Source organism: Columba livia, chromosome 26 (assembly GCF_036013475.1).
Source record: "Columba livia isolate bColLiv1 breed racing homer chromosome 26, bColLiv1.pat.W.v2, whole genome shotgun sequence".
Classification (NCBI taxonomy): Eukaryota; Metazoa; Chordata; class Aves; order Columbiformes; family Columbidae; genus Columba; species Columba livia.
Genome location: NC_088627.1, coordinates 1,506,153 through 1,531,519, shown reverse-complemented (window position 1 = coordinate 1,531,519; position 25,367 = coordinate 1,506,153). Strand labels below are relative to the sequence as shown.

The 25,367-nt window shown below is 60.7% G+C and overlaps 1 protein-coding gene across 2 annotated transcripts in view; it reads left to right on the top strand.

Annotated features, from left to right (window-relative positions):
• The first annotated feature begins 6,926 nt into the window (after positions 1 to 6,926).
• The window catches only part of FOXO6 (forkhead box O6), a 34,545-nt gene continuing 16,104 nt past the window's right edge, over positions 6,927 to 25,367 (top strand). Inside the window, exons 1-2 of one of the 2 annotated variants that reach the window (XM_065041398.1) lie at positions 6,927 to 7,265; positions 7,514 to 8,567. In XM_065041398.1, coding sequence (XP_064897470.1) covers positions 8,130 to 8,567 — 438 coding nt within the window. In that variant the 5' untranslated portion in view covers positions 6,927 to 7,265; positions 7,514 to 8,129. Of the gene's footprint in view, positions 7,356 to 7,513; positions 8,568 to 25,367 lie in introns of both variants that reach the window. The other variant, XM_065041397.1, reaches the window with a different exon arrangement.

The window sequence follows — 25,367 nt, the reverse complement described above, 5'->3', positions numbered from 1 at the left end:
CTCTGGTGTCCTCCCACACCTGCTGAAGGCTGTAACTATCTGCTGAGCTTCCTCGTTGCTCCCCCTCATGCTCCTCTCTGTGCTGCCTGTAGCTCTCAGCATGATGAAGATGATCTGGAGGACCCTTTGCTCCCAGTTTTCCTGATTTCTGTTTGGAGCCATCAGCTGGGAACCACATGCTGGGATCTCCTGGCAATCAGGGAGCAGGTGACCACATCCATCAGGCTCCTCTGTGCAGGGTGGAACCTCCCACTCTGGGACCCGAAGGCCGAGGACGTGCTGTTTGTTTGCAAATCTGCTGCAGAGGAGCTGGCAGACGAGAACAGCCCCGTGTCAGCAGGGGTGGGGGACCAGGCTTGCGACAGGATGGGTTTGCCTTCTGGGTGTCATGGGGCAGGTGCCTTGTGCATGGCTAAGCGAGTGGAGCAGGAGATGCTCCCTGCTTTGGGGCATCCCGGCAGCTCTTGGAAAGCCCGGTGATTCCTCCTCCCCGCAGGCAGGGGCAGGGAACTGGATGTCCTCTCCTGTCCGACCTCTCCTGACGGGTCAGCAGGTCCCCGCTGGCCCCAGCCACAGGAATGCTGGCACACAGGCCGTTTGCATGCTGCTTAACTTCAGCCCGAGTGCTGTGCTTGTTTAAAAATATCTTCTGACCAATACCTGCACAAACAGGGGGAAAAAACAAAACTAACCAAAACAAACACCTAACCCTTTTTTTTTAAAGGCATCTGTAGTTTTCCACAGGAGGGACACACATTATTCCACCTCCCTGCCCTGGAGCTGCTCTGGGTCCCTTGCCCACCTCCAGCCAGTGGGGCCCCTCCACGAGCGGGGCCGAGCGGGGATGCCGGGGCGGAAGGGAGCGCTGCCAGCCCGGGGTGAGGCTCGCAGAGACGCCAGCACCCGCCTAAGGCTTCCCGGCAGCCTCTGGCACGGCGAGCGGGGAGCAGGTCCTGCGCTGACCCGCTCGGCCGCACCCTCCTCCCCGCCTCGCACCGGCTGTTCTCTGCTCAGGGTTGCTCCCTGTGCTCCAGCCGCTCTGGCAAAGCTTCCACGGGTGCTCGGCATCCAGCCGCCCTCCCACGCGGGCGCAGGTACCGCCCGGGCAGCAGCCGCGCTCCCGTGGGAAAGGGCCGCAATGAGCTCCTGGCCAAAGGGGGATGCCTGACCCCAGCTGGGGATTTGGCAAGTGAGGGATGTTCTCAGGCGTGAGCCTCAAGTCCAGGTGTGTGGTTTGGAGGAGAGAAATGCCTCTCAGACCCGTTTCTGCCTGCTAAACCTCTGGCTGGGTGTCATGGCACTGGGGGATGTGGGCGAGAGAGGTGGTGGATGAACCATCCCTGGAGACACCCCAGGCCAGGCTGGACGGGGCTCTGAGCAACCTGAGCTGGTGAAGATGTCCCTGTCACGGCAGGGGGGGCACTGGCGGAGCTGGGAAGGGCCCTTCCAACCCAAAATATTCTACAGGCTCATGCTCCTGCTCTCTCCCTTGGAAATGCAGGTATTCATATGTGAAAAATGGAAGCGTGCTCATTGACCTTCAAAACCATCCAGCAAATTCAGCTTGGACCGCGAGCCCAGCCAGATGGCCCTTCTCAAACACCCTGGCCGTGCAAACTGGGGTTTTACTCTCGATTCCTGCTCCCGCTCCAAGGCAGGCTCGCGAAGCAGCAGATTCAGTATGTGCTCTGGGAAGGCAGCCACGCAGCCCCGCTCCGAGGAGGAGGCGGTGGGGACCGTGCCAAGCCGGGCTGGGGAGGGACGATGCAGCCGTGGGCCAGTGACCGAGAGGCTTTGAGGTTTGCAATTGAAATGTGAAGCACAGAACTGAGTTTGGGGGATCCCAAACTGGAGGGAAGGGGCTGCATGTGGGTGGTTGTGGCTGCCGGTGCCGTTTCCAGGCAGGGCAGCCTCTGGGCGTGCGAGCAAGGCGGAGGGTGGTGGGAGACATCTCTGGTAATGGTGGAGAGGAGCCTGCAGGGACCATGGGAACACGGGGCAAGGCCAGCATGAGTCCTGAATCCCAGGAGAGGAGAGAGCAAACCAAATAACATCACCTAGCAGAAGGGTTAAAAGACCTGTCAGAGCTGAGCCTCTCTGGAAACATGGGAGACAGCTGGAAAAGATTTAAATAACTCCTTGCTGTGTGTCTGCAAGCTGTGGGTGCCAGTGAAAGGTAGTCTTATTTCTGATAATATCTGGTCTGACACACTCAATGTGTTTAACAGTTTTCGGTTCACTCAGGCAGATGAGACTAACGAGGAAGCGATCATGCAGGGATTCCTGAATGCTGCATTAGCATGCAACCTCCAAGAGGAATGTTTTCACTTCTAAATGCAAATAGAGGCTGGAGCTGTTGAAGAAGCTGTGACTGATCTTCATCTGAGGAATTGATACTGCAGGTTCAGGGGCAACCGAGCCCCCGGCATGGAGGATGTTGTGCAGGGTGAAGCCCAACAGGGACATTGGGGACCCCCCCGGTGCCGTGTCTGGGGAGGTGCTGGAGCTGGGGTGTCCGCTTGCTTCCAAAACCGTCCTTGCTTAAATGATGGGGGACTCTGCCTGGGGACACTGTGACAAGAGCCTGTGGGCTGTCAGGGTGATGCTGAGCCCAGAGGACCCAACACAAACTGTTGGTGTGGAGGCAGGGAACAGTGTCTTGGGCTGGAGAGGTTTTACTACCTTTGTGCTTGGTCACAGCAGCTGTGCCAGGAGGTGAGATTAGAGGGTTCATGAACTTGTTGCGTGACATACACTGATTTCTATTGAGCAAAAGTATATTTAATCACATGGAATTAGCATTGAAAACTGTTATTAAGCATTACTATTATTAAAGAGCAGATTTTTCCCTAAGCACTTCTCTGGAGCAAAATGTAATACTGACAGTGTACACCAGTGGTTGGTCAGAAATTTTCCACTCAACTCATATCATATAAAAAATGAAGCTATCGATCTACACGAAACTATTCCTGAAGTGGCTTCTTGGATTTTCAGCAAAATTCCAGCCTTTCAAAATGCAACGATTTTGCTTTCAAACTGATAAAAAAACCCCAAAACATTCTTGAATTTTCCCAAATAAAAGCATGAAAATTTAGTCCCGTTATGATGCACTTGGTTTGATGTGATCATTAGCACGAACATGGCCATGAAGGAGGGGACAAACCCTGCTGCCGTTGGATGGCCTGTGCCCCTTTCCCAGACTAAGGGTTCAGCATCAGCCCTTATGAGACACCGGAGAGTCCAGCTCTGAGGTGCATGGGGGTTTGTCTGCCCCTCCCCATCCCTTTCCCAGCAGGATGGAGACAGATTTCCCTCCCCAGGACATGACTTGTGCACCTGGCAAGCGGGTGACCCAGCTCTCTCCCGAAAAACTGCTCTGTGCTGGAAGAAAACATTGCCTGGAATGGTTTTCCATCAGAAAACAGGGGTTTATTGAAACCAGATCTTTCCCCGGGAACTTGTCGATTTTGCTGCCATTTTCTCCAGGAAGAAGCCTCGCAGAATCACTTTGACTTTCTTGTTTCAGCAGTGTCAAAATGTTTATTCCGATCATGTCAAAACACCAAGCTCATTTCGGGAAAGGAAGAATATTTCATTTTGACTTTATCATTTCATTCGCTTAACTTCCACTTTATGTTCCGTGAAAGTATTTTTTAATACGCTCCGCTTGAGCTCCTTTTGCACCGCAGCACCCAGGCGCTATGCGAGGAGACGACGCCGGATCGTCACACGCGGCGTTTCAAAGGCCCGAATTTGCATTTTGGGTGAATTTTCATTTCACAGGATGTGCCGCACACGAGGCTTCGCCTCTCAATGCGGAACAGCCGCCTTGTGCGCTGCTGGGATTTGCTTGGTGCTTGTCCCCCCCCGGCTCCCTGCACCCCGTGGGAAAACCTGTCTGCTGATCCCCGTTGGGATCGGGGGGTGGTGGGGTGGCCCAAGGGGACAGTGATGGGCTGTGGGGTGGGATGGGCACCCAGGAGCATCTCCCCATCCCTGGCTGCTGCTCCTCCGGCCAGGCCGCAGTGCCAGGGGAGCTCCCTCGCAGTGGGTAACCTGCATTGCGATGCTGAAAGCTGTTTTTTTTCCCTTGGCAGCGAGACAAATTGGTCACAAATGCAGTCCTTGGAGCCTGCTGGTGTTTTTTTGCGTGGGCACATATCACCATCTGCCTTCCAGCGGGGCAATGCCCAGCGTGGTCTCTCCTCAGCTCCCACAGCTCCATCCCCACCCCTGGGGCTCAGCTCTGGACCCTGGAGCATCCCCCAGAAGGGATGGGGAAGGAGATGTGGGCTTCAAAACATCCCTCGGGTGTAAATCTGGGGAGGAAGAGGGCAGAGGGGGATGTCGTGGGTATCAGGTGGAAGAATGATGGAGGTTTTGCTGGGCTGGTGGAACAGGAGGAGACACCAGCACCAGGCAAGGACAATCAAGGCCTGGCTGTGCCCAGAGCTGCAGAGGAGATGGTGGAGCAGGGGCTTGGGCTGCACCAACCTGCCCAGGATCCAGTCAGTGAGGAGATGCCTGGAGCAGCAGCCCTTCTCCTTCTCGTCCTCATCCCACAACCAGCAACAGGGACCAGGGGACACCCCGGGGTGTTGGGAAGAGGGGAGGCAGCTCAGTAAACCCGGCTCTGCTGCCTCTTACCATAAAGTGATGGATGAACAGCAGGGCCTGCTGCTTAACGGGGACAGTGGTGGCAGCCTGCAGCTGGTTAACAGAGATGCTCCTGCCTGCTGCCAGGCAGTTAAGTGATAATTAACCAGGTGCTCAGGAAGGTGATGCTGGAAGCCAGCCCCATGCTGCTGGTAGAGGGCTGAACACACACCTCTGTGTGCCCCACACCTGTAGGTGCTTTGGCTGGGGCCACATGCACCCAGAAACATGCTGCTCTGCACCCTCAGGCCAAGCAAGCGGAGCTGGGATGGGACCCTGGGTAAGCCAGGGATGGGAGTATCGGGCAGCTTTGGTTGCTTTTAGGTGCAAGGAGCCATGAAGTCATCCAACACCTACCTTCACCATGAGCAGCCACCCTTGTCTGCAAGGGTAAATACTGTTCTACAGGTGGGGAAACTGAGGCACCAGGTGAGCAAGACCAGCACATTTCTGCAGAATTAGGTATTGATAAAGCACTGTGGAGACCTGGCAGCGTGGGCAGGGAGGTCTGAGTGCTGCCACACAAGGGGCGAGGTGGCTCAGGGTGATGGTGAGGAGATGCACTCACTGCAGCAGAGGAGGAGGAGGAATGGTGCAGGAGAAACCCATGGGAGCAGCACAGGGAGGGTTGTGCAGGCTGGGACCTCCCTGCTCGGTTTAGCACAGGGGAGCTGAGCCTGGGCTGGAACAACAAGGCTGGAAGAGCAGGTGAGAAATGTGGGAGGGCTTTACTAATAAAGACAAGACTGAGGGAAGAAATGCTGCTGAGTTCCAAGTGGGCAAAAAGGCTGCAGTGAGAGAAGAGAATAATCCTGCCTTGCAGGCCCTCAGGGATGGGGAAGAGACCATGGGTGTAAAAGAGAATGTGGGATAGATCCCAGCAGAAATGCTCCAGGGAGGAGGCAGCACAGGGAGAGGTGGAGGCTGGTTCCACCCTGGGGTCTGGAGGGTCAGGGTGTCTTGGCACTCAGGTCTGTTCCCAGGGCTACTCCTGCATCTCACACCCTGTGTGGCCACAGCCAGGCTGGCCAGGGCACATCTGGCACCCCAGGCACATCGGCCCAGCCCAGCGGAACAAGTAGATGTGGAGCTTGGTCAGCAGGTCCCCATTCACGCAGGACCTCAGCCCCCAGCCAGCCAGGATGTGCCTCCAGGGATGGCCAGGGCATCTGCAGCCAGTGCTACCGCTCGCAGGCTGTGTGAGACAGAGCGCGTGTCAAGTCCCTCCTGTATATTGTATTATATTTATGGTATTATATTATATTTATTAGATTATATTATACTTTATTATATTATTAGAGCTGTCAGGGCAAGCACTTCGAGGCTGGAACTGTCAGCTCATAGTTGCTTGGGTAACCTTAGCCTGTCCTCTTGGACAATGAATGGGGCTGCAGGATCAGTATCGCATGTGACTGTGGCATTAGAGACACTGCTACGGGCACAACGGGTGGCAGCAAGGGTGACAAAGCCCCAGAGCGAGCCAGAGTGCTCGGTAACAGCATCCCCAGGGACAGGGAGGCGTGGTGGAATGAGTCTGCCATGAGGACAGTCAGAGTGGGCAGCGTGGGGCAGACAGGGGCTGGTCACTGGAGGGGCTGAAGGGGAGACAGCCTGGGTACGTGGTGGGTAGGGGACACAGCTGCTCCTGCCACCCTTGTCCCCTGTGGGTGCAGGGGCAGGTGTGTCCCCAGTGGGCGCAGGGTGACACATGTGTCTGTGCATACAGAGACGTTTGCACCCCCGTGGGTGTGAGGGGAGGTCGTGTCACCACCAGGGTGCAGAGGGTGCCTGTAGGGTGGCACCCCCAGCGTGTGTGGGGCCGGGACGCCGGGTGGGGGCCGGAGCTGCGAGCAGAGGGCAGGGCCAGGCAGACCCCCGAGCTGCCCGTGGGCGCAGCCCCCGCGGCGTGGGCGGGGCCTCGGGATCAGGGCGGGGCTTTCTCGGAGTGGGCGTCTCCTCCGGGCAGGGGGCGGAGCCAGCTTGCGAGGGTCTCCCGAAGAGGGCGTGGCCGAGGTGGGCAAGGAGGCGTGGTCTGTAGTAAAGGGGCGTGTCCGTCCGGCGTTGCCCGGGGTGACGCGCGGATGCAGCCGGCACCCCTGACGTCACCAGGCGGGAGGGTCCATTTCCCCCTTCCCTCCCTTCCCCTCCCCTTCGCGGAGCGTCCCGCCGGCGCCAAGCCAATAGGCGGGCGCGGGGGGCGTGTCCGTCGGGCACCTCCCGCCAATGAGGCGGCGGCGGCGGCTCGGGGCAACAATGGGGGGCGCCCGGGGCGCACGTGGGGCCGCCGCCGCCGCCGGGGGTTCGCGGCCCGGGGGCCGCAGCGCGGAGTCGGGAGCGCGGTGCCGGGCCGCTCCGCTCCGTCCCGCCCCGCCGCTGCCCCGCGCGGCGCTGGGGCACTCCCCTCTCCCGCCCTCCCCCCGCCCCTCCGGGCCCTCCCCCTGTGTCACGGCGGCGCCCGCATTCGGGGACGGGCACGGCGGAGGGAGGGAAGGAGGGAGCGGACGAACGAACGAACGAGCGAGCGAACGAACGAACGAGCGGCGGCCGCCCCAGCATGTGGCCTGCCCGCGCCGTGGCGGCAGCGCGGCGGCGGCGGCGTCGGCGGGCAGGTGCGCGGCCGCTGAAACGGAGCGGGGGGGCGTAGGGGCGGGGAGCCGCCCGCCGCCCGCCCCGCCGCCGCCCTCGCCCGGCGCTGTCAGGTGCGTGCCGCCCGCCAGCATGGCTCCGCTGCGCCGCCGGACTTAGCGCCGGGCCGCCCGCCGCGGCCCCGAGCCGCCCCGGGGGGAGGCTGAGCGCCCGCCGTGCCAAAGGCTCCCGCCCCCCCCCTCCCAACTCCATCCCGCTTCTCCCCGCCCAGGTGCCCCGCCGCCCGGCTCCGGAGTACGCCGGTTCCCGGTCGAGGATGCCGCCCGCCGCCGGTCGCTCCGGTTCATCTGTTGCTGCCTGACCGCGCCGCCAGCCCGGTGCAGCCTCCGCCGATGGATGCGGCAGCCCCCGCGCCCTGCCCGCCCGCAGCCGCTCCGCTGCCTATTGTGCCGGGAACGACTTCGGAGCTCTGCGGCTGGTAAAAAAAAAAAAAAAGAAAAAAAGAAAGAAAAAAGAACCCAAACCAAAAACCCCCCGCGTCCGGCCCGGGCCGGAGAGGCCACCGATGAATATGCAGCATCCCCACCGGCTCGTCTCTCCCGTTAGCCTCCGGTTTCCCGGCGCGGAGCCGGGCAGAGCCGCCTCCTAGAGCTCCGCCGGACTTCGGGCTGCACCCCAGGACCCGGGCGCACGGAGCGGCTCCTCCTTCCCTTCACCCCCTCCATCCGAGCTTGGAGCCCTTCTTCGCACTCCTTTCCCTCCCGGGGTTTGTTTTTTTGGTTGTTGTTTTGCTTTTTTTCCTTTTTTTTTTTCTTTTTTCGGTGGAAACCGACCGTAACTCCGGGGAGGAGGTTGTTGGTGGGGAGGGGAGCGGCGGGAAGGGGACCATGGAAGAAAAGCTCCAGGCGCATCAGGTGGAGATCGACCCGGATTTCGAGCCGCAGAGCCGGCCCCGGTCCTGCACTTGGCCTCTCCCCCACCCCGACTTCGCGGCGGAGGAGGAGGATGGGGGCGCGGCGGGGGGACCCCCGGCGCTGGCGGCCGGTGGCGGGGACGGAGCCGAGAACGCGGCGGCCCCGGCGGAGCGCAGAGCGGCCGCCGCCGCCTCCCTGCCGCCCCCCGGCGCGGACGTCGGGCAGCTCCGCAAGGCCAAGACCTCCCGGAGGAACGCCTGGGGCAACCTCTCCTACGCCGACCTCATCACCAAAGCCATCGAGAGCTCGCCAGAGAAGCGCCTCACCCTCTCGCAGATCTACGACTGGATGGTGCGATACGTCCCCTACTTTAAGGATAAAGGAGACAGCAACAGCTCCGCTGGCTGGAAGGTACCCGACCCCCTCCGACCCGAACCCCAATGCAACTTTCCCCCCTGCTCCCAAAGGTGCAGTGATGATGGGATGCTTCCCCCTGGCTGGGCCCTGGGGGAATTCCTGTGTTCCTCACGGTTGGGGGGATAACGGCTTGGTCAAGTTTTAGGGAGAGCCGGTGCGTCGCGGTGCTGTGTGTTGGAACTGGGGGTGGTCTTGTCCCCAGCTGGCCTCGGGCTGGGTGGCACGGCAGAGCTGGAGCGCGGTGCCGCTGTCCTCCCTGGGGAGGTCAAGGAGAGGGGGGTTGCGGCGGGGTGGGTGGTCGTGGTGTGTGAGCACTAGGGTACAGGGAACAGCAACTACGCTGCCACGGCTCCGCCTGTCCCTGCCTGCGGGTACCCCAGCAGTGTCAGGTCCCCAAGTGCCGCTGGCACACCCGGGAGGACAGCTGGAGGGAGAGCTGTCCCCAAACAGGTGTCCCCGGGCTGGCTTTTACCCAATTCTGGATAAAAAGATGCACTTTTAATCCAGCGCGTCTCCTCTGGCCCAGCCCTTGCCTTCCCCGGGGCCACGTCTCCCTCCTGGGGGCCATGCAGGCAGCACACGGCCCCCACGGCTCTGCGGTTCCCCAGCTCTGCTCCCGCCTGGCACCGTGGGCTTGTTAGAAATCCCTGGTGCGGGCAGTAATTCCCTTCTTGCTCGGTGTGAGCTGGGGATGCATCGCACCAACCATCCCAGCATGGAGGATGCCGGGTCCTGGGGGGTCACAGCAGCCCCTGCCCCTCTGGCTGATGCTCACCCAGCTCCGCACTGGGAGGGGGAAGAGATCGCCCGTGTCCAGATGGTGTCAGTAAAAAGGAGATGGTTTCTCTTAAGCCCTCCCCTAAGCCCTGTCACCTCCAGTGTGATTAGTGTGTAATGAGGCTTCGGGGGCTCTAACATAGCCTGTGCCCCTGGCACCATGTGCCCTGGCTCCAATGTGTCCTGGCTCCATCGGAGGTGGCCAGACCTGGTCTTCTTGGTTGCAAACAGGGCTTTTTTGGGGCAGGGAGGCTGGACTTTGTCTGTGGCACCTGTGGTTGTGGGTGCTGGTGTTGCGTGGAGGCTGGGCGTCCTCTCCGCCTTGTCCCGCTTGCGATGGGGTGGGCAGGGGACAGCTGGTGTCCCCCTGGTGCGGAGACGCACTGGGGAAGGTGTCAGGGGCTGCAGAGGTGGCGTTTGCATGGGGGCTGATCAAACCTCCACCTGGGGTGAGACCTGTGTGGCCTTGGGTGTGCGCTGGGGGAGAAGGGTTTCCCCAAGGCTTGCACCCATTGGGGACAGTGGGGGACATGCACTGGTGGGGTCTGGGAAGATGTTGGGGAGGTTTGTCAGTGCTCCAGAACGGTGGCTGGGAGGGCTGGGATGAGAAGCGAAGGGATTCCCAGACAGTGCGTGTTTTGGGGGTGTGTGGGATGCTGGGGGATCCCCAGCTCAGTATCCCTGAAGGGCAGTGAGGGGGACGGAGCTGTGTGCAGTCTGTGTGCCCAGCTGTGGCCGGGCATGAGCGGGGAAGGAGGATGCTTGTGCCTCATGGCGCTGGCACATGAGTGAAAGCCATGGAGCAAAGACCTCCCCGGGTGGAAGGATCCCAGCTGAGGACAGTGGGACCAGCAGCCGTCCTTGTCACAGACGGTGCTGGGGTTGGATCTACCTGCAGCTTGTGTGGGATGGAGGAGTGACCTGTGTCCTCTCTGGGCATGTCAGGGCGTGCACAGGGGACAGTGGCAACACGCGGGTGTGTCTGTGCGGGTGTGCAAGGTGGCACAGGCTTCACGTCCCGCCTACGCCAGCACCGGCTTTTGGCCCCTGGGTGAGGACAGGCTGTGGTGGCAGCGTTGTCTGCCTGCATCAGTCCTGGCAGAGGTGACTCTCGAGGGCGTCCTCCTGGGAAAGCAGGAGTGGCCTTTCTCAGTGTCATCTGTCACCCCAGGGGTCCCTGATGTGTCCCAGAGCCACGGTTGGGCCAACACCTCCTGGTGAGGCCTCCACCAGAGAGCGTGTGGGAGCAATGCGGGTTGTTCAACCCTGTCCCTTGCCACCATGCGCTTCCTAGTGTCTCTTGGGGTGTAGAAATGGTGTGTGGTCTGTGTCCCCATACCTGCACTTCCTGGGGTGCTACCAGTGGAGCCCCGTCACTCTGTGCGGGGTTTGGTGGTTTTCTTGAGGGGGCTGCCTCCCCGGATGCTGTGATGTGCAAGGGAGGACGTCGGGCTTGGGGTCCATCTGCTGTTGGGCACGAAGGGGCGTTTGCAGGAGCTGCTGGCTTAGGTGGGCTCTCTGGGATGCACCCTGGGATGGGATGCTCTCCACCTCCCTGGGCTGTCCCTGGCTCCAGGCAGCTCCGCCGTGGCTCTGCCGATCTTCCCTGGGCTCCGCTACCCGGGCTGCACTGCTGCTCTTGCTCTCTCACCGCATCGGGCAGGGCACCCTGGGGCCTGTCCTGATGCTGCAGGTGCCCATTCCCCAGCTGGGACGTGAAGGGGTGTGCGGGGACCCCCTTTGCTTGGCTGCCTCGTCAGACACCAGTGTGTCAGGGATTAAGCACCTTCCCCACAGCCCCATGTCCCTCCTGGCTGTTCCCTGCCCCGGACCCCCTGGTAGCTCCCCACATCCCTCCCTGGGGCAGGCTGGCACTCCCTGTGCCGAGGGAGCACCCAGAGCACTGGGCAGTCAATTTTGTGGTAACGAGCTGCTGGTGGCTTATTAAAGAGCCCCTGGAGATGCCACGTCCCTCCTGCCCCAGGCCTGGGAAAAGCATGGCGGATTTAAAGTGTTTCATTACCCAGCACAGCAGTGTCAGAGGGGAGTCTCGGGTAATGGGCTGCTCCTTTAATTAGCTCCTTTGCAGCCTCCCTGTGCCAAGGAGAGCGGGACGGTGGAGGTCCGGGACCACGACATCCCCACGGTGCGATGGCCGCGCTGCTGGTGGTCTGGCAGGACTTGTCCAACCCCCCCACCTTGCTCCAGCACTGCGGGGACTTTTCCAGCAGGACCCCTTCCCACATCCAACCGGCTGTGGGGGTGCTGCACCCGCACCTGGCCGTGGTGTCCAGCGTGTTCGACACATCCCAGGCTGCTTATTTATCTCTCAGAGGGAAGTATACCGGCACGGGGCGCATTATGGCGTCAGGCCTCTCCTTCCCCACCATCTGTGGGTTGTATTACATGGTTTTAGGGCGAGGTAAACTGAGGCACAGTGTTGAAACACTGTGGCCGTGCTCAGCATCGGGACCAGGACCCAGCGCTGTTTAATGGGGAGCGGGGGATGCGCTGGCCGCTGCTCCCCGGGATGTGCACCCCCCGTACTGCAGCAGGCTGGGCCAGCACATTGGGCTTGTGCACCCGGACCTGCTGCTTCCCGATGCAGGGCAGCAGGCGCCTCTTGACTGACAGTTCTGCTTAATTAGGGAGTTGTTATTTTATCAATTCCAAAGCGCTTGAAGTTTTCTGCTCCAGCTCACACTTTCCACTTGTTAATGGGAAACCAACACCCTCCGTCAAAAAGGCAGCGGCACTGATGCATTTTAAAGGTTTCTGCTTGCTCTGGTTTGACATCCAAAATATAACAATCAAGCAATCAGCTGGTGGATGCCTGTTTGATGTGACTCTGACAGTGCTGAAAACCTTAATTTCCCAGCCCTCCCCTTCGCCTCCTCCTCTTTTATGTTGCTGGGTCGGTGGCGCAATGGCTGCTCCCAGAGTGGGGGAGCGGGACTGCACGGTCCCGCTGGACCCGGAGAGCTGGGAACACTTGGGGCTGTCACGCGGAGAAACCCCCCTCACCAAGTGCCACCTTACCCTTGCAGGGCAGGATGGAAATGAATTAGGGAGAAAAAGGGCTGGAAAGGGTGTTTGGGTGGGAGCGTGGTCTGAGTGCCCCTTGCTGCCCAAGGGTTTGGGGTGCACTGGGGTGTGTTGCCTCCCCGCGGGGCATGGGGACCCCCGAGCTGTGGCCTTGGGGACAGAGCTGTGTCCTGGAGCACAACCGCACTGGGTGCAGCAAGAGCATCCCGCTGGCTCTGCGTGCTCTGTCACTGATGCCACTGAACGCCTGCCCTTCCCCTCTTGGGTCTGGGATGTTGCCCAGTGTGGCTGGAGAGGCTCGAAACCAGCACCTGGGACTAACGGGGATGACACTCCCCGTGCAGAGGGCAGCCCGGGTGCCAGCGAGGGAGCGGGTGGTGCCACGGCGGTTGGCACAGTGGTGAAGGAGGGAGTTGGGGAGGATGGCGTGACGTGGCTCTGGGGTGACGTGACTCTAGGGAAGCGCAGCAGGCTCAGTTCCGTTTGCGCTGGGATTAGCAGTGTGCTTGCCAGCCAGCCGGGGGGGTACAGCCCCAGGGCATTGGGCTGAGTGTGGTGCTGCCCACTCAGGGCTCCCATTGGGGCAGTTTGGCTCTGCTCACGTATCCCCATCTTCCCCTTATATGGAGATTTTTCCAGCAGCACGGAGAGCCTGGTGCTCCCCAGAGAGCTGCCTGGGGCCAGGAGAGCTTGGCTGGTTCCATTACCTCAGGGAAACCTGCCTGCTCCATCCCCAGACACCCCTGGATATCCACCGCGGCTCTCCTGTGCCCACAGGTGCAACGTCCCTGGTGTCCCCTGGATGCGAGGGAACTTCTGACCCTTCCCCACAGCACAGGCTGGATCCCCGGGGATGCTGGGCTGTGGTACCCGACCCTTCAGCATCCCAGTGTGGAGCAGGGGACTCCTCGCCTGTTCCCAGCTCCACGCAGGGACGGGGAACCTCTCGCTCCCCTGTGAGCTGCGGTGATGAGCTGCTGGCTCTGAGGAATCCCCCGGGCTCCTCTCCTTCCTGCCTCATTTTTCTCTCTCCTTTTAGAGTTTTTCATCTTCCTTCTAATTTTTTTCCCCCCCCCTTCTTGTGGAATCGCTTTTCATGCGGCGCTAACTGCTGAAGTAACACAAACCTGCTAAATGGTCCAGCTTTATGATAGCATAAAAATGATACTACAGCAGTGAGTGGGGCTTTATTAAACCCAGGGGAAAGGCTCCAAATGAACAGCTTGCTCTGCTCTTAGCTTTCCTCCCCACACCCCCCCTTTATTTTTAATAACCACTGGAATATAAACTGCAGTTAAGATCCTGTGGACTAGAAGGGCGCTCGCAGCCCGCCGTTGTCTCCATCAATCCCCGTGCCCCGGTCCCTATGCACATCTATCCCTGTTTGCCCAGTGCTGTGATGGGGGGACCAGCATCCTGGGCTGGGAAACGAATTTTCTGGTGTTTGGCTTTGTGCTTAAAAAGCCTCAGAAATATTTTGCAGGGATGCTGTTTCCCCCGTGGGTCAGGCCAGGTGGGATGCGGGAAAGAGCTGGAGCTCTGTGGCTTCCCATCCCAGTGGGATCCTCACTAGGATGCTGCTGGCACTGGGATGTCCCCTGGCCTTTTTCACCACCATGTCCTTGCAGAGGAGCACCCAGGGAGGGGATGACCCTCCCATCCCCACTGCCACAGCAGGGTCCAGGCACAGTCATAAGTCAGACCCCTCGCTCCATCCCCAGGGTCCACCCCAAGCCGTGGTGTCACCGTGCCCTTGGGTCCCCCATGGGGATGCTGTGGAGCTGAGTGTGGGGTCTCCTGTTTGTCACCCCACTGCACCCTGTCCCTGCCTACGGTGATGCAGCCACCATCCCCCCTGCCATCCCACACCCCTGGGCAGTGGGCTCACTGCTCCCCTATCGCGGTACTTTTAATTAGCCCAACGCTTCCCATCGGCTCCTCTCTCCCGCTGAAGGTGCCTGATGAGTGCGGAGGTGAAAGGCACTTTGGGTTACGGAAGGACACGCGGAGCGGCTCGCCTGTCTGCCGCTGAAGCTCATTTTGGACAGCATCTGTTCATTATTATGTGGTGCCTTGGCCAGGCGCCAGCCAGGAGAACTGAAAGCCCCGGCACAATGCTCGCTTTCACCCGCTACTGTGAGGAGGAGGAGGCAGCCAGTGCTGGGAGGGGGGCACAGGGACCCCCATACGGGGCTGGTGCCATTCCTCCAGGACGTTGGAGCATCCTGAGCTGTCACTGGTTTCAGCCATGGGGTGTCTGACCCCACAGGACTGTGATGTGGGGGGCAGCAGCGGGGGGCTGCCCTAGAGGGGGTAGCAGCAGTATGGGGTGATATAGGGGTCTGCATGGTTGGTGCCTACTTTTTTTTGGTGTGGGGCTCATTCCTCCCCTCCCCAGCACCCGTTGGGCTGTGCAGGGGACTTGGCAGTGGGGATGCTCCTGGGGTCTGGTGCCCATTGGGGCGCAGGGACCAGGGTTGGTGGCATTTTGTCCCTGGGGCCTGCAGGAAGGTTTCCCAAACAGCCCTGGGTGCTGGTGACAGTGGCATGCGAGGGGGTGGCTCTGCCAGTGGGGTACCCGCTGTGGGCAAACCGCTGCCTGCGCCTGCCCACGGGCCCGGCCAGAGCACGGGGCCCACGGACAGCGATACTGCAGGACGGCCGCCGCCTGTGCATGCACATCTGGGTTTGCACGTGTTCCCTCACACGCTTGTGCTCGTGCATTCGGGGTGTAGTGCGGGCACACGCGACACATGTGCACACGCAACACATGTGCACGGGGCTCACCACGTGCGCTCCCACGCGTGCTCGTGCCTGCGTGTTGCAGTGAGATGTGCATTGGGCATGCAAGGGCAGCGCAGGGAAGGACCCTTGAACAAGCCTTGGGCTGGCTTGTGCCACTGCATGGGCTGGTGGCAGTGTCCCCATTCCTGGGTGACCAGGGGACAACATGGCTTTGCCATGGTGTGGTGGGTACCACGGGCCCGGGTGCTTTTGAAGATGCAGGTGATAAGGAGCCCAAGCCAAGACATGGAGCAATCACCTTTGATTTGCTGGGAAGGAGGGGCGAAAAAAAAATCAAAACCCCTAAAAAATGAAGAAAAAAACCCAACCCCAAGCCAGAGAAGAACGGCGAGGGCTGTTGGGAGCTGCCTGCCACCTGGCGCCGTGCCAGCGCGGGGACGCTCCGGAGCAGACATGCCAAGCTGTAATTGCAGACAGGCTCATTTCGAGAGACGAGACGGTTATTTTTAACTCGCGTTAAGGTAATGCACTGATCTCCTGCCTGCTGGTTCAAAAGTTCAACCCCCCCCACCTCCCCAGGCCCCCCTTTGCTCACCCACCCCATGCTGGCCGGGCTCTGGGTGCCCCCGCCCAGGCGCATCCCTGAAGCCCCGCGTTGGGCGCCTGGTGCTGCCAGACACCCTCACCCTCCCGGGCAGCCTTTGTGTCTCCCGGGGAGTCTGGCTGCTCTCCCGCGGGACTGGGAGGAGGCTGCAGCCGGGGGCAGCCCCGAGGTGCGGAGAAGACGGGTGTTGGTGGGGCTGTGCCAGCTCCGTGCTCAGCCTTGGCGCTGCCGAGGTCCCCGAGGGACGGGGTGGGTGCTGCGTGCCAGGGTGCCACATCCTGCTCAGTGTCCGGTGGGAAAGCCTGGCGATGCCGTGAGTGGTGGCACTGCTCTCTCTCTGAGGTCCCCAAACACTTTCTAGTCACCGTTTCATGTGCTGGTGGCCATGCTGCCCTGGGGACCAGTGGCATCTCCTCCAGCAGCCAGGCTGGCGGGGATGGTGGGATGCGGGGATGGTGGGATGTTGGGATGCAGGGATGCAGGTCCACCCTCCTCAGGCTTCTGTTCTTTTTTTTCATAAAACACACTGCGAAGTGCCAGGAGGGCTTGGGTGCTTTCTGCTCCTCGAGGAGCAGCTTTGCTCCCCTGAGATGTCACTGGTTGCGTGGGAACAAGCTGGGGACGAGCCTGGCACCTGCTCCCTGATCCGCTGCTCAAATCAGCCAAAGCGAAAGTGGAGCAGAAATGCTCCATGACATGTCAGGTTTGGACCTGTAGTAGCTGTAATGAATCCCTTGCCCCCCAGAAGCTCAGCCACTGGGAGCCGGTGGGAATGAAGCCCCGGGGTGCTCGTGAGCAGGAGCAAAGTGTCTGTCCCCCTGTCCCCAAACGCCCTCTCGCCCTGGTTCGTGGCGTCAGCAGTTTGCCAGACAGCCGGGGACTCCCTGTGTGGCTGAGATGCCTTTTGTCCTCGGCCGTGGTGCGGCTGGGACCGCCAGCTGCAGGTGCCTTGCTGCTCCTGCTTCCCGCAGCCCCGGCTCTGCATTTCCCTCCTCTTGGATGTAGCTGCTTTCGGCAGGAGCGCTGGGGTTCAAGGTTTGGGGGCTGAGACCCAACTGGCCGCATTTCGTGGCGTTTTGCCGCTCGCCCAAGCTCATCGCTGGCCCCGTAGCAGTGCATCGTCCGCTGGAGCCGATAAATCAGGGGGAGTAGCCCGGCTGCGTCAGCGGTGAATTGTGGGGCCATTATCTGTAATGAGTTCAACAAGGACGGCACAGTGCGAGCCGGGGGAGCCTTACCGGGATTATTCCTGCACTGAGACCCTGGCAAAGTGGGGACCATCTCCCAGCCCAGTGGGACGGCCGTCTCCATGGGTGTTACACAGAGGTGCAATTTGCTGCTCTGCTGTGCAAACCTGTGCGATGGGAAGGGCCACGCACGCAGGGGTGGGAGCAGAGGGTGACTGGGGTTTCGGGTGTGTGCCATCGGCTCCACATGGGTGTCTGTCACTGCTGGCAGGGGTGGGCACCACGTCTGTGTGTGCTGAGGTTTCGAGCATCCCTGGAGCCTGCGCAGGCTCTCGGGTGTGTTAGCAGCTCAGGATCGGAAACATCTGATGCAGCGTGCAAGGGTGGGAGAGCTGGGGAGAACACAAGTGGGACTGTGCTTGGGACCGCACTTGGGACCTCTGTTAGCAGCAGGTCCTCTGGCTCCTTCCCCCTGTGGCTGCAGGACCCTGGGAACCATCCCGTCTCTGCACAGCCGGAGCTGCCGACAGCTGCTGGCTTTGAGGAGGATGAGGATGAGGAAGGTCGAGTTCCAGCTTTGCAGCATGGCAGTGAAGGGTCCCCACTGTCACCTCCTGCCTGCCGCTCGCCTGGTGGCACCCGTGCACCCTCCCTGCCCCAGGTGCAGCGCACATGCAGAGATGCAGGGAAGGAATTAACAAGCTTGCAGAGCGACAGACTCATAAATTTTGGCTTTCTTTTTTCTTTTGAGGCTGTCAAACCTATGCCTGTCCCAGGGATGTAAGACAGCGTTTTATTGCTGCCTTCTTGATGGTTGTTCCCTTCTCCTCCGCGGCTATGATTTATTTCTGCACTTTGCGCTGATTGGATTAGAAGTTTAAATGCTAAGGGTGCATAACAATATATTTTTCTTATTAATATTAAAAAATCATTATTGGATTTTTTATAGTTCTGTTTTGAATTGAATCCCCTTGCTTGATTTATTCTCTCTCCCAGAGTAGAATTTAATGCTAATAGGAACAATCATTGCTTTGTTTTGAATCTTTGACTGTTTGGAAAACTTTCCCCGCAAAGGGAAATTACAGCATTATTAAGAGTCCATTAAAAGAGGGTTTGCCCATTGCTGGCTATTACCTGCGAGCTGGAGAGAAAACAAAAAGCAAAGACAAAGAGTCTCTTTTGCAGGGATTTCTGCTGACACCCTTCCCTAGGTGTAATGCAATTATTGTGCCTGTTGTTATAATTGGCTCTATTCTATCACAGGTATTAATTGCAGGGCCCATTGGTTCGATTTCTTGGTGAACTCGTCTGCACTCACCTGTGCCTGGGCACAAGGCAGGGGCAATGGGACCACGGGGCTGCTCTGCTTCCTGCTGAATTTCATCATTTTAGGGCAAAAATGTTAAGGCTGAGGGACCTGGGGGTTCAGCTGGAGAACAGGAGCTGAGGGGAGACCTTCTGATCTCTGAACTGCCTGAAAGGAGCTTGGAGCCAGGGGGGTCGGGCTCTGCTCCCCAGGAACAAGCGCCAGGAGCAGAGGAAACGGCCTCAAGTTGCGCCAGGGGAGGTTGAGGTTGGATTTAGGAACAATTTCTTCCCCAAAGGGCTGTGGGGCATTGAACAGGCTGCCCAGGGCGGTGCTGGAGTCACCAGCCCTGGAGGGTTGGGCAGATGGAGATGAGGGTCTCAGGACATGGGGCAGGGACAGGGGTGGGTTATGGTTGGACTTGATGATCTTGAGGGTCTTTTCCAACCAAAATGACTCTATGATTCCATGAGAAGCAGATGGCAACTCCCAGCTGGTGCCTTTCGTGGTGTGTCCATGGGGCTGTGGGTACCAAGCAGTGGGACGGAGGATGCTGAATTTCCCCCCTGTGACGCCGGGAGGTCCTGTTGCAGCGGCTGAACAGTGTCTCTGCCCGCACGTGGGGACCAACCATCACCCACCCAGCACCGTGCCGGCCCCGGGACCCACCATGTCCTTGCAGTTGCTGCGTTCAGGCAGCTGCCTGCAGCAGGCAGGGCTGGGCATTTGCCCCACAGGCAGCCCCGGGGAACAGGGGCAGGCAGCTGGGAATGGGGCAGGGCCCTGGGAGGGTCACGATGCCAGGCAGCTTGAGACGTGCCCAGGCTCCGCGCAGCGCTGGGACGGGTGCAGCGGCGATGGGAGCTGTGCCAGGCTTGGCACGGGGCCGGCGCGGCTGGAGGGGAGCACAGCCTGCCCGGGCACGGAGCGGAGGCGGCTGGGCTGGGGGGCAGCTGCTGGGGTGTAAGTGGGAGCGGCAGGAATGTCAGCCCGAGGCGCACGGGGTCCCACATCAGCCTGCACCTCCTGCAGCCCAAAACATGCACCCCAGAATCTGCACCTTGAAGCCCAAAACCTGCATCCTGAACCCCACACTCTGATCCCCAAACCCTGCACCCCAAAACCTGCACCTTGTACCCCAGAACCTGCACCCTGCAGCCCAAAACCTGCATCCTGAACCTCACACTCTGATCCCTAAACCCTGCACCCCAAAACCTGTACCTTGCAGCCCAGAACCTGCAGCCTGCACCCCAAAACCTGCACCCAGAACCTGCACCCCAAAACCTGGACCTAAAACCTGCATCCTGAACCCCAAAACCTGCACCCCAGAACCTGCTCGTTGCACTCCAAAACCTCCACCCTGTACCCCAAAACCTACACCCTGCATGCCACAATCTGGTCCCCAAACCTCACTCTCCACCCTGTATCCCAGAAGCTGTACCCTGCATTCTGCACCCCACCTACCCAGACATTGCTTATTGCAAACCCGTACCCACACCCATCCTGCACCCCATCTCTTGTCCCCACTGTGCACCCCCTACCCTGAACCCACACACCCAGAAACCCACCTGAGCTTGTGGGACCCCCCTCTGCAGTGGTGGGGTGTGGGGGTCCCCAGCACACTGGCCCACGTGGGTGTGATGGGTGTTGGGAGAGCACTCCCGCTCACCCCGCTTTCCCACCATTCTGCCAAGCCTGCAAAACAGGGTTTTTTCCAGCATTGTGGCAAAACATCAGCTCAGTGTAATGAGAAAATGCCAGACGGGTGCGTCAGAGGGGAGATAACCCGGACACGCCGTGGGGCCTGGCTCACTCCACGGAGGTGCCGCCTCGGACCCCTCTGGAGCTGCAGGATGGGCCCCTCTGCGCGCGCCGTGCGGGGAGATATTAATACTGGCTCAGAGGTGATCCAGCCACATCCCCGCTGCCGCTGGGACAGCACTGCAGGGCACACACGTGTCCCTGACTCGCTCCGTGCTGACCCAGGGCTGCTGGTACCCACGCAGCATCCCTGGGTCCCAGGTGGCGTGTCCTCAGGTGTCCTTCTGCGTGCCAGGACTGTCTGGCCGGGGTTTTCCGTGCCCGTTAAGGGCCAGGCGGTGCTGGGATCCCAGCGGTAGGATCCGCTCGCCCTCTGTGTGTAGTTTTTGGCTGACCCTCCTCTTGTTTTTTTCTCCATCCCGGAGCCAGCGTGCGCCAGCCAAGGAGCGGCTGTGCGGGGGGGCTGCAAGGCCAGAGGGTTTGCGACAGCGTCAGCCCCGTGTTGGGCTTACAGTGGCAGCTGTGGGTTCAGAGGTGGGGGCCTGGCGTGGGGGGATGCAGGGGGTACCCCAGAATGCTCAGCAGGGTCCTGGCAGGTACCTCTGTGCCCATCCCACTGCTGGTCCTCAGGAGGCAGGGACATGTGTCTGTGACCATACAGGGCTCGGGGGGACCCCCAGCACTGGGGTTTGAGGAGCAAGATGGGGAGACATGGGGCACAGTGCTGTGGGGAGACTGGGGTGCAGTGCTGGGAGATTTGGGGTGCGGGACTGTGCAACATGGGGTTCAGGGCTGGAAAGTGTGGGGTGCTGCAGCCACCACGGGGCAGGGAGGGGAGGCATGGGGTGGGCAGTGCTGGCCATGGGGCCAGCCTGGCTCCCCAGTGCTCCCAGTTTAACCAGCAAGGTACCCAGCTGCAGAGGTCCAGGGTAGGTCCCCATGCCACCCCCAGCCAAGACCCACAGGTGGCTCCTCAGCCGGGGGGCAGGATGGCCGGGATCCCCCATGGTGGCACAGCCCCAGGGACACAGGGCCAGCGATGACCTCGGTCCCCAAGACCCCTCTCCGTGGCACGAATCCTTCTCCTGCCTGCACGAACAGAAGCAGGGGGCTCCTGTAATTATCATTGCACTCTGAATAATTAATTGCAACTTTACTCCAGCAAAGCCTCCCCCCACCCTGGCTCCCCACCACAGCACCTGGCAAGCACCGGCTTTGGGGGTACCGTAAAGGGACGGGCTGGCGTGGGACAGAGGTGAGTCTGTCACCTGCCACCTGCTGCCAGGGTTTGGGGTGGCACAGGCAGGGGATGGAGGAGCAGGTTGGTGTCCCCAGTCCTCCCCACTGCTCCCCCACACTGCGTGCCTCAGTTTCCTCCTTGTCACGGTTCAGGGATGCTTGGGTGAGCAAGACCGGCAAGTGGGTTTCACTGCCTGGCTCAGGACACCCCAGGCTTTAGGGGGGGTCCCTGCGCAAGCACCCAGCACCCCGATCCCTCTGGCCATTCCTGAAGGGCTGGATTTGCCCCATTGGCGTTAACACCCCATCCAGCTGGGATTGGGCTGCGGGGCCGGGAGCAGCGAGGGGTTAAACGCAATAAAGCTGGTGTGAAACTTTTGTCTGGGGAGCTGCAGGCAGAAAGTGCATTTGTAGCCGCAAGTGGCCGCCTTGAAGAGGATCCAGCTCTGTCTGGGAGCCGTCTGCTGCTCAAACCCTCTGATCCACTTAGGCCTCCCCGGGGAGCTCCCTGCAGCGCTGCTGCCGCGGCCCCCGCGGCGACAAGGGCTGAGCTGCCAGACGGATGCACAGACCCCCCACCCGCTGCGGGGGGAAAGCAGCCGTGAAAACAAAAAGGAGCTTTGGGACACCGGAGTGATGCCGCCAGTGAGGTGATGCAGGCTGGGAGCAGGTTTGGATGTTCCTGGGCTGGATGTGAGGGATGCAGTGATGGATGGGGGGGTTAATGGATGATTGCCATGATTCTGGGGCAGGGGGGCTATGGTGCTGTCATGCAGATGGTTCATATCACCGATGGGTCCCCAGGTCTGCAAATCTGGGGGCTCCCAGCCCCGCGGTCAACCACCCTAGTGCACGGCTCAACATGAGGATGTACCCCACTCGACAGCCAGACCCACTGGTGATTTTGGGGGTGACGAGGGTCTGGAACAGCTCTACTCGGGCAATTGTGTCCTTTCTGCCTCCTGCCAAGCCCCGGGAGCCGGTCGTGCCCATCCAGGGCCGGGAAGGCAGCAGTGGCACATGGGGCTGCAGGGATGCTCTTGGGCATGTGGTTCCTGCTCATCCTCACCCCGTACAGCCCCACCGCCCAGGTTTGTGGGGCAGGAGGTCCGGCCTCATGCCCAGCTGCGCCCAAGCATCTGGGGTTCATCCCCATGTGTATTTGTACCCGTTCCCAGCATGTGCGGTGTCGGGGTCACTGTGCCAGCTGTGCTGTGCCAAGGCAGCGGGCATGGGGACGGCTCTTGGGGCTGGCGAAGGTTTGTGGCACGGGGAGCTGGGTTTTGAGTCAGTTGAGCAATGTTGTCTGGTGGGGAGGTGTTTTCCACAAAGGAAAAGCAAATTTGGGTCAACCAGCCCAGATTGCAAATTGGCTGAAAGGGAAAGGCAGGAAAACCAGCAGCACTGGGCAGCCAGGACGCAACTCTCGTGGGGTTAAATGACATCTCGGCAGTTTGGGTTCGCTGGATTACTTTGGTTTTGCTACAGGAATGTTTCAAGATCGGGAATCTGAAATAAGCTGCTGTACTGGACCTCAGATACCCATTTTCCAGTGGGTGTGAGGACTCGAAGTTCCCCTGCAAGGGGAAATGTCCGAGGGGACTGTACCCTGCACCCCACATGCGGGCGAGTTAGTGATGGACCCATTAACCACGGGCTGTGCGTGGAGCAGGACGAGGCCGTGGGCAGGAGAAGGTGCAAAACATCCTTGTCCCTCCTGGGGATGCATTTGGGAGCTGCTGCTTTGGCAGGTACCCGATGCTGCCTGTGGTTTCGGAGATGCTGGGTTGTCCTGCCAGCAGGACAGCAGCTCCTCGGCCGCTGCCAGCAGCCCTGGCCGGGCTCACGGGGAACGAAAAAGCCATTGAGGCAGCAATGAAGCCGTGAGAGAGGCCAGGGGACGGTCATGGCTGGGGACGGTCACGGCCGGGTCTGAGGGCACATGGAGGGGCCGAAAGGGTGGGCCAGAGGTGTGAAAGGAGGCGAGCGGGGAGCGAACAAAAGCCGCATTGAGCGGCAGCGCTGGCCGCCCCGCCGCCAGCCCAGCAGGAGCCTGGCCAGGAAAAACAGGGCCTGGAGCGGGGAGCACATCGTGTCCCTGGCTGGGGCCGCAGGGCCCTCGGTACATTCTGTAGCGGAGGAAGCTGGCGCGGGGACGGGCTGGCTCGCCGGCCGCCGCTGACCCCGCTGGGAGAGGCGCGGGGGCTCCCCACAGGTGCTGCAGCCTCCGACCGCATCGCTCGCCGGGGCTTATTTGTGTAACGAGCCCCGCTGAGACCAGCCAGACCCCCGCTCCCAGCCGGGGGGGTCGGAGGCTCCGCTATTCTGGGTCAGCGCTGGGGGAGGAGGATGATGGGGTTGCGGGGGGGACGGGGACTGGCTCACAGACAGCGAGCGGGCGCCGTGCCCAGGAATTCGAGGATGGTTTGCAGGCTGCTCTGCCCAGGCAGCAGCGTCTAATTCAATTAAAGCTCAGTGTCACGAAGCCGGGAGGCCGGCAGCGTGGGGGAGCGGGGCGGGGGCCGTCTGAAGGGCTGCCAGCTCCCCCAGGGAAACAGCCCCTGCGTCACCGCGCTGGGGTGTCCTGTCCCCACAACCTCTTCTGACAGCACCGACACACCGAGCGTGGGGTCCGGCCAGGGCTGGCACTGCTGGCAGGTGCCCACAGCCCCGTGGAGCTGCCGGGGGTGTCACCACCCACCCCATTCAGAGATTTTGGGCCATGATCCTGGGTGCTCAGAGCCCGAGGGATGGGCGTGCAGCTGGCAGGAGTTGGGAGCAGGTGTCTTGCTGCAGCGCCAGGGCTCCCACTGCTTCCACACCTGCAGCCCCCTCCCCGGCACCACCCCATCCACTCATCCCCCCCAGCAAAAACTGAAAATCAGCGACCGGAGGGGCTGTGGATGGCTTCAAAGCCTGCGGTGCAGGCGCGGAGCATCCTCTCCCTGCATCCAGAGCCGATTTGTCCCTGGTGGTGTGGGTGCTAGTTCCTCCAGCCCTTTTTTGGACATTTTGTGACCTCCCCCTCTCACCGGACACCCTCTTTTTGAGTGGTTTTGTTCCCAAGCATCTGATCCCTCCAGCTGAAAGCCAGGACCCTGCTGGCAGCATGGACCCAAGGAGGCTGAGTGGCCAGTTTGCAGCCAGGGCCAGTTTTTAGGGTCTCTTGCTCCAGAGAAAACAGTCAGCACTAAAAACCAGCCCCGAGGATGCTGCACAGCCTGACCCGGAGCATTCCCACCCTCCTCTCGGTCCCGCTGGCAGGACAGGACGCAGCCCCCATAGCCCAGTCTCAGGTGTCCCCACGGGGCTGTGACAGCGCTGGAGTTGATCCAGCTCCTCCCTCCAGCAGCACCGGGACCGGCTGCTCTGGCTGATGTAATTTCTGCCGTTACAGGTAAAACTGCTCGGCCTCAGGTGGCGAACTCCTCCGAGGTGGGCAGGAGGGGGATTGTTGTGTTGCTGTTGCATTGCAGCATCCCGCAGGGAACCCGCTGCCTCCCCAGGTGTGGCTGAGGAGCCTTCTCCTCGGGCTGCCTGTGGTTGTTGAGTCATTTTTGGAGCGGTGCTGGGGGGGCAGAGGCTGCATTTCCCCCCTAGCAGCCCCCGGTGTGGCTCTACCGACTCACTGCCCCTGGTCTTACTGGGTTTACACCTGCTTTGGACACATCCCCACAGCCCACCCGTTGCCTGCAGCTGATGTGTGTGCAAGCACAGCCCAGAAACCACCACACTGAGCTGCGGCTGTGGCTTTCCTGGCACCCTGTGGGATCAAACAGGACTTGGGGCAGGGGGTGACATCCTGCCGGGGGTGATGGTGCATCCCTGGTGGGGGCGAGCAGCTAAGATTTACAGCTGGGAAAGTCTGGGGTATTAGGGGAGATCTTGGGGCATCCCCAGTGATTCTGAGCCCTCGGAGGGCAAAGCAGAGACTGTGATTAATGCAAAGGCAACCCGAGAGTGCTGCCCCTACCTGGGCTGGGGTCCCTGCCAGACCCCCAGCAGAGCTCTGACGGATGGGCTGACACTGGGGAGCTGCAGGCAGGGGAATGTGTCTCTGGGCATCGCTGTGTCCCTGGGTGTCCTTGGCATCACTGTGTCCCCAGGCATCGCTGTGGGCAGACAAAAGG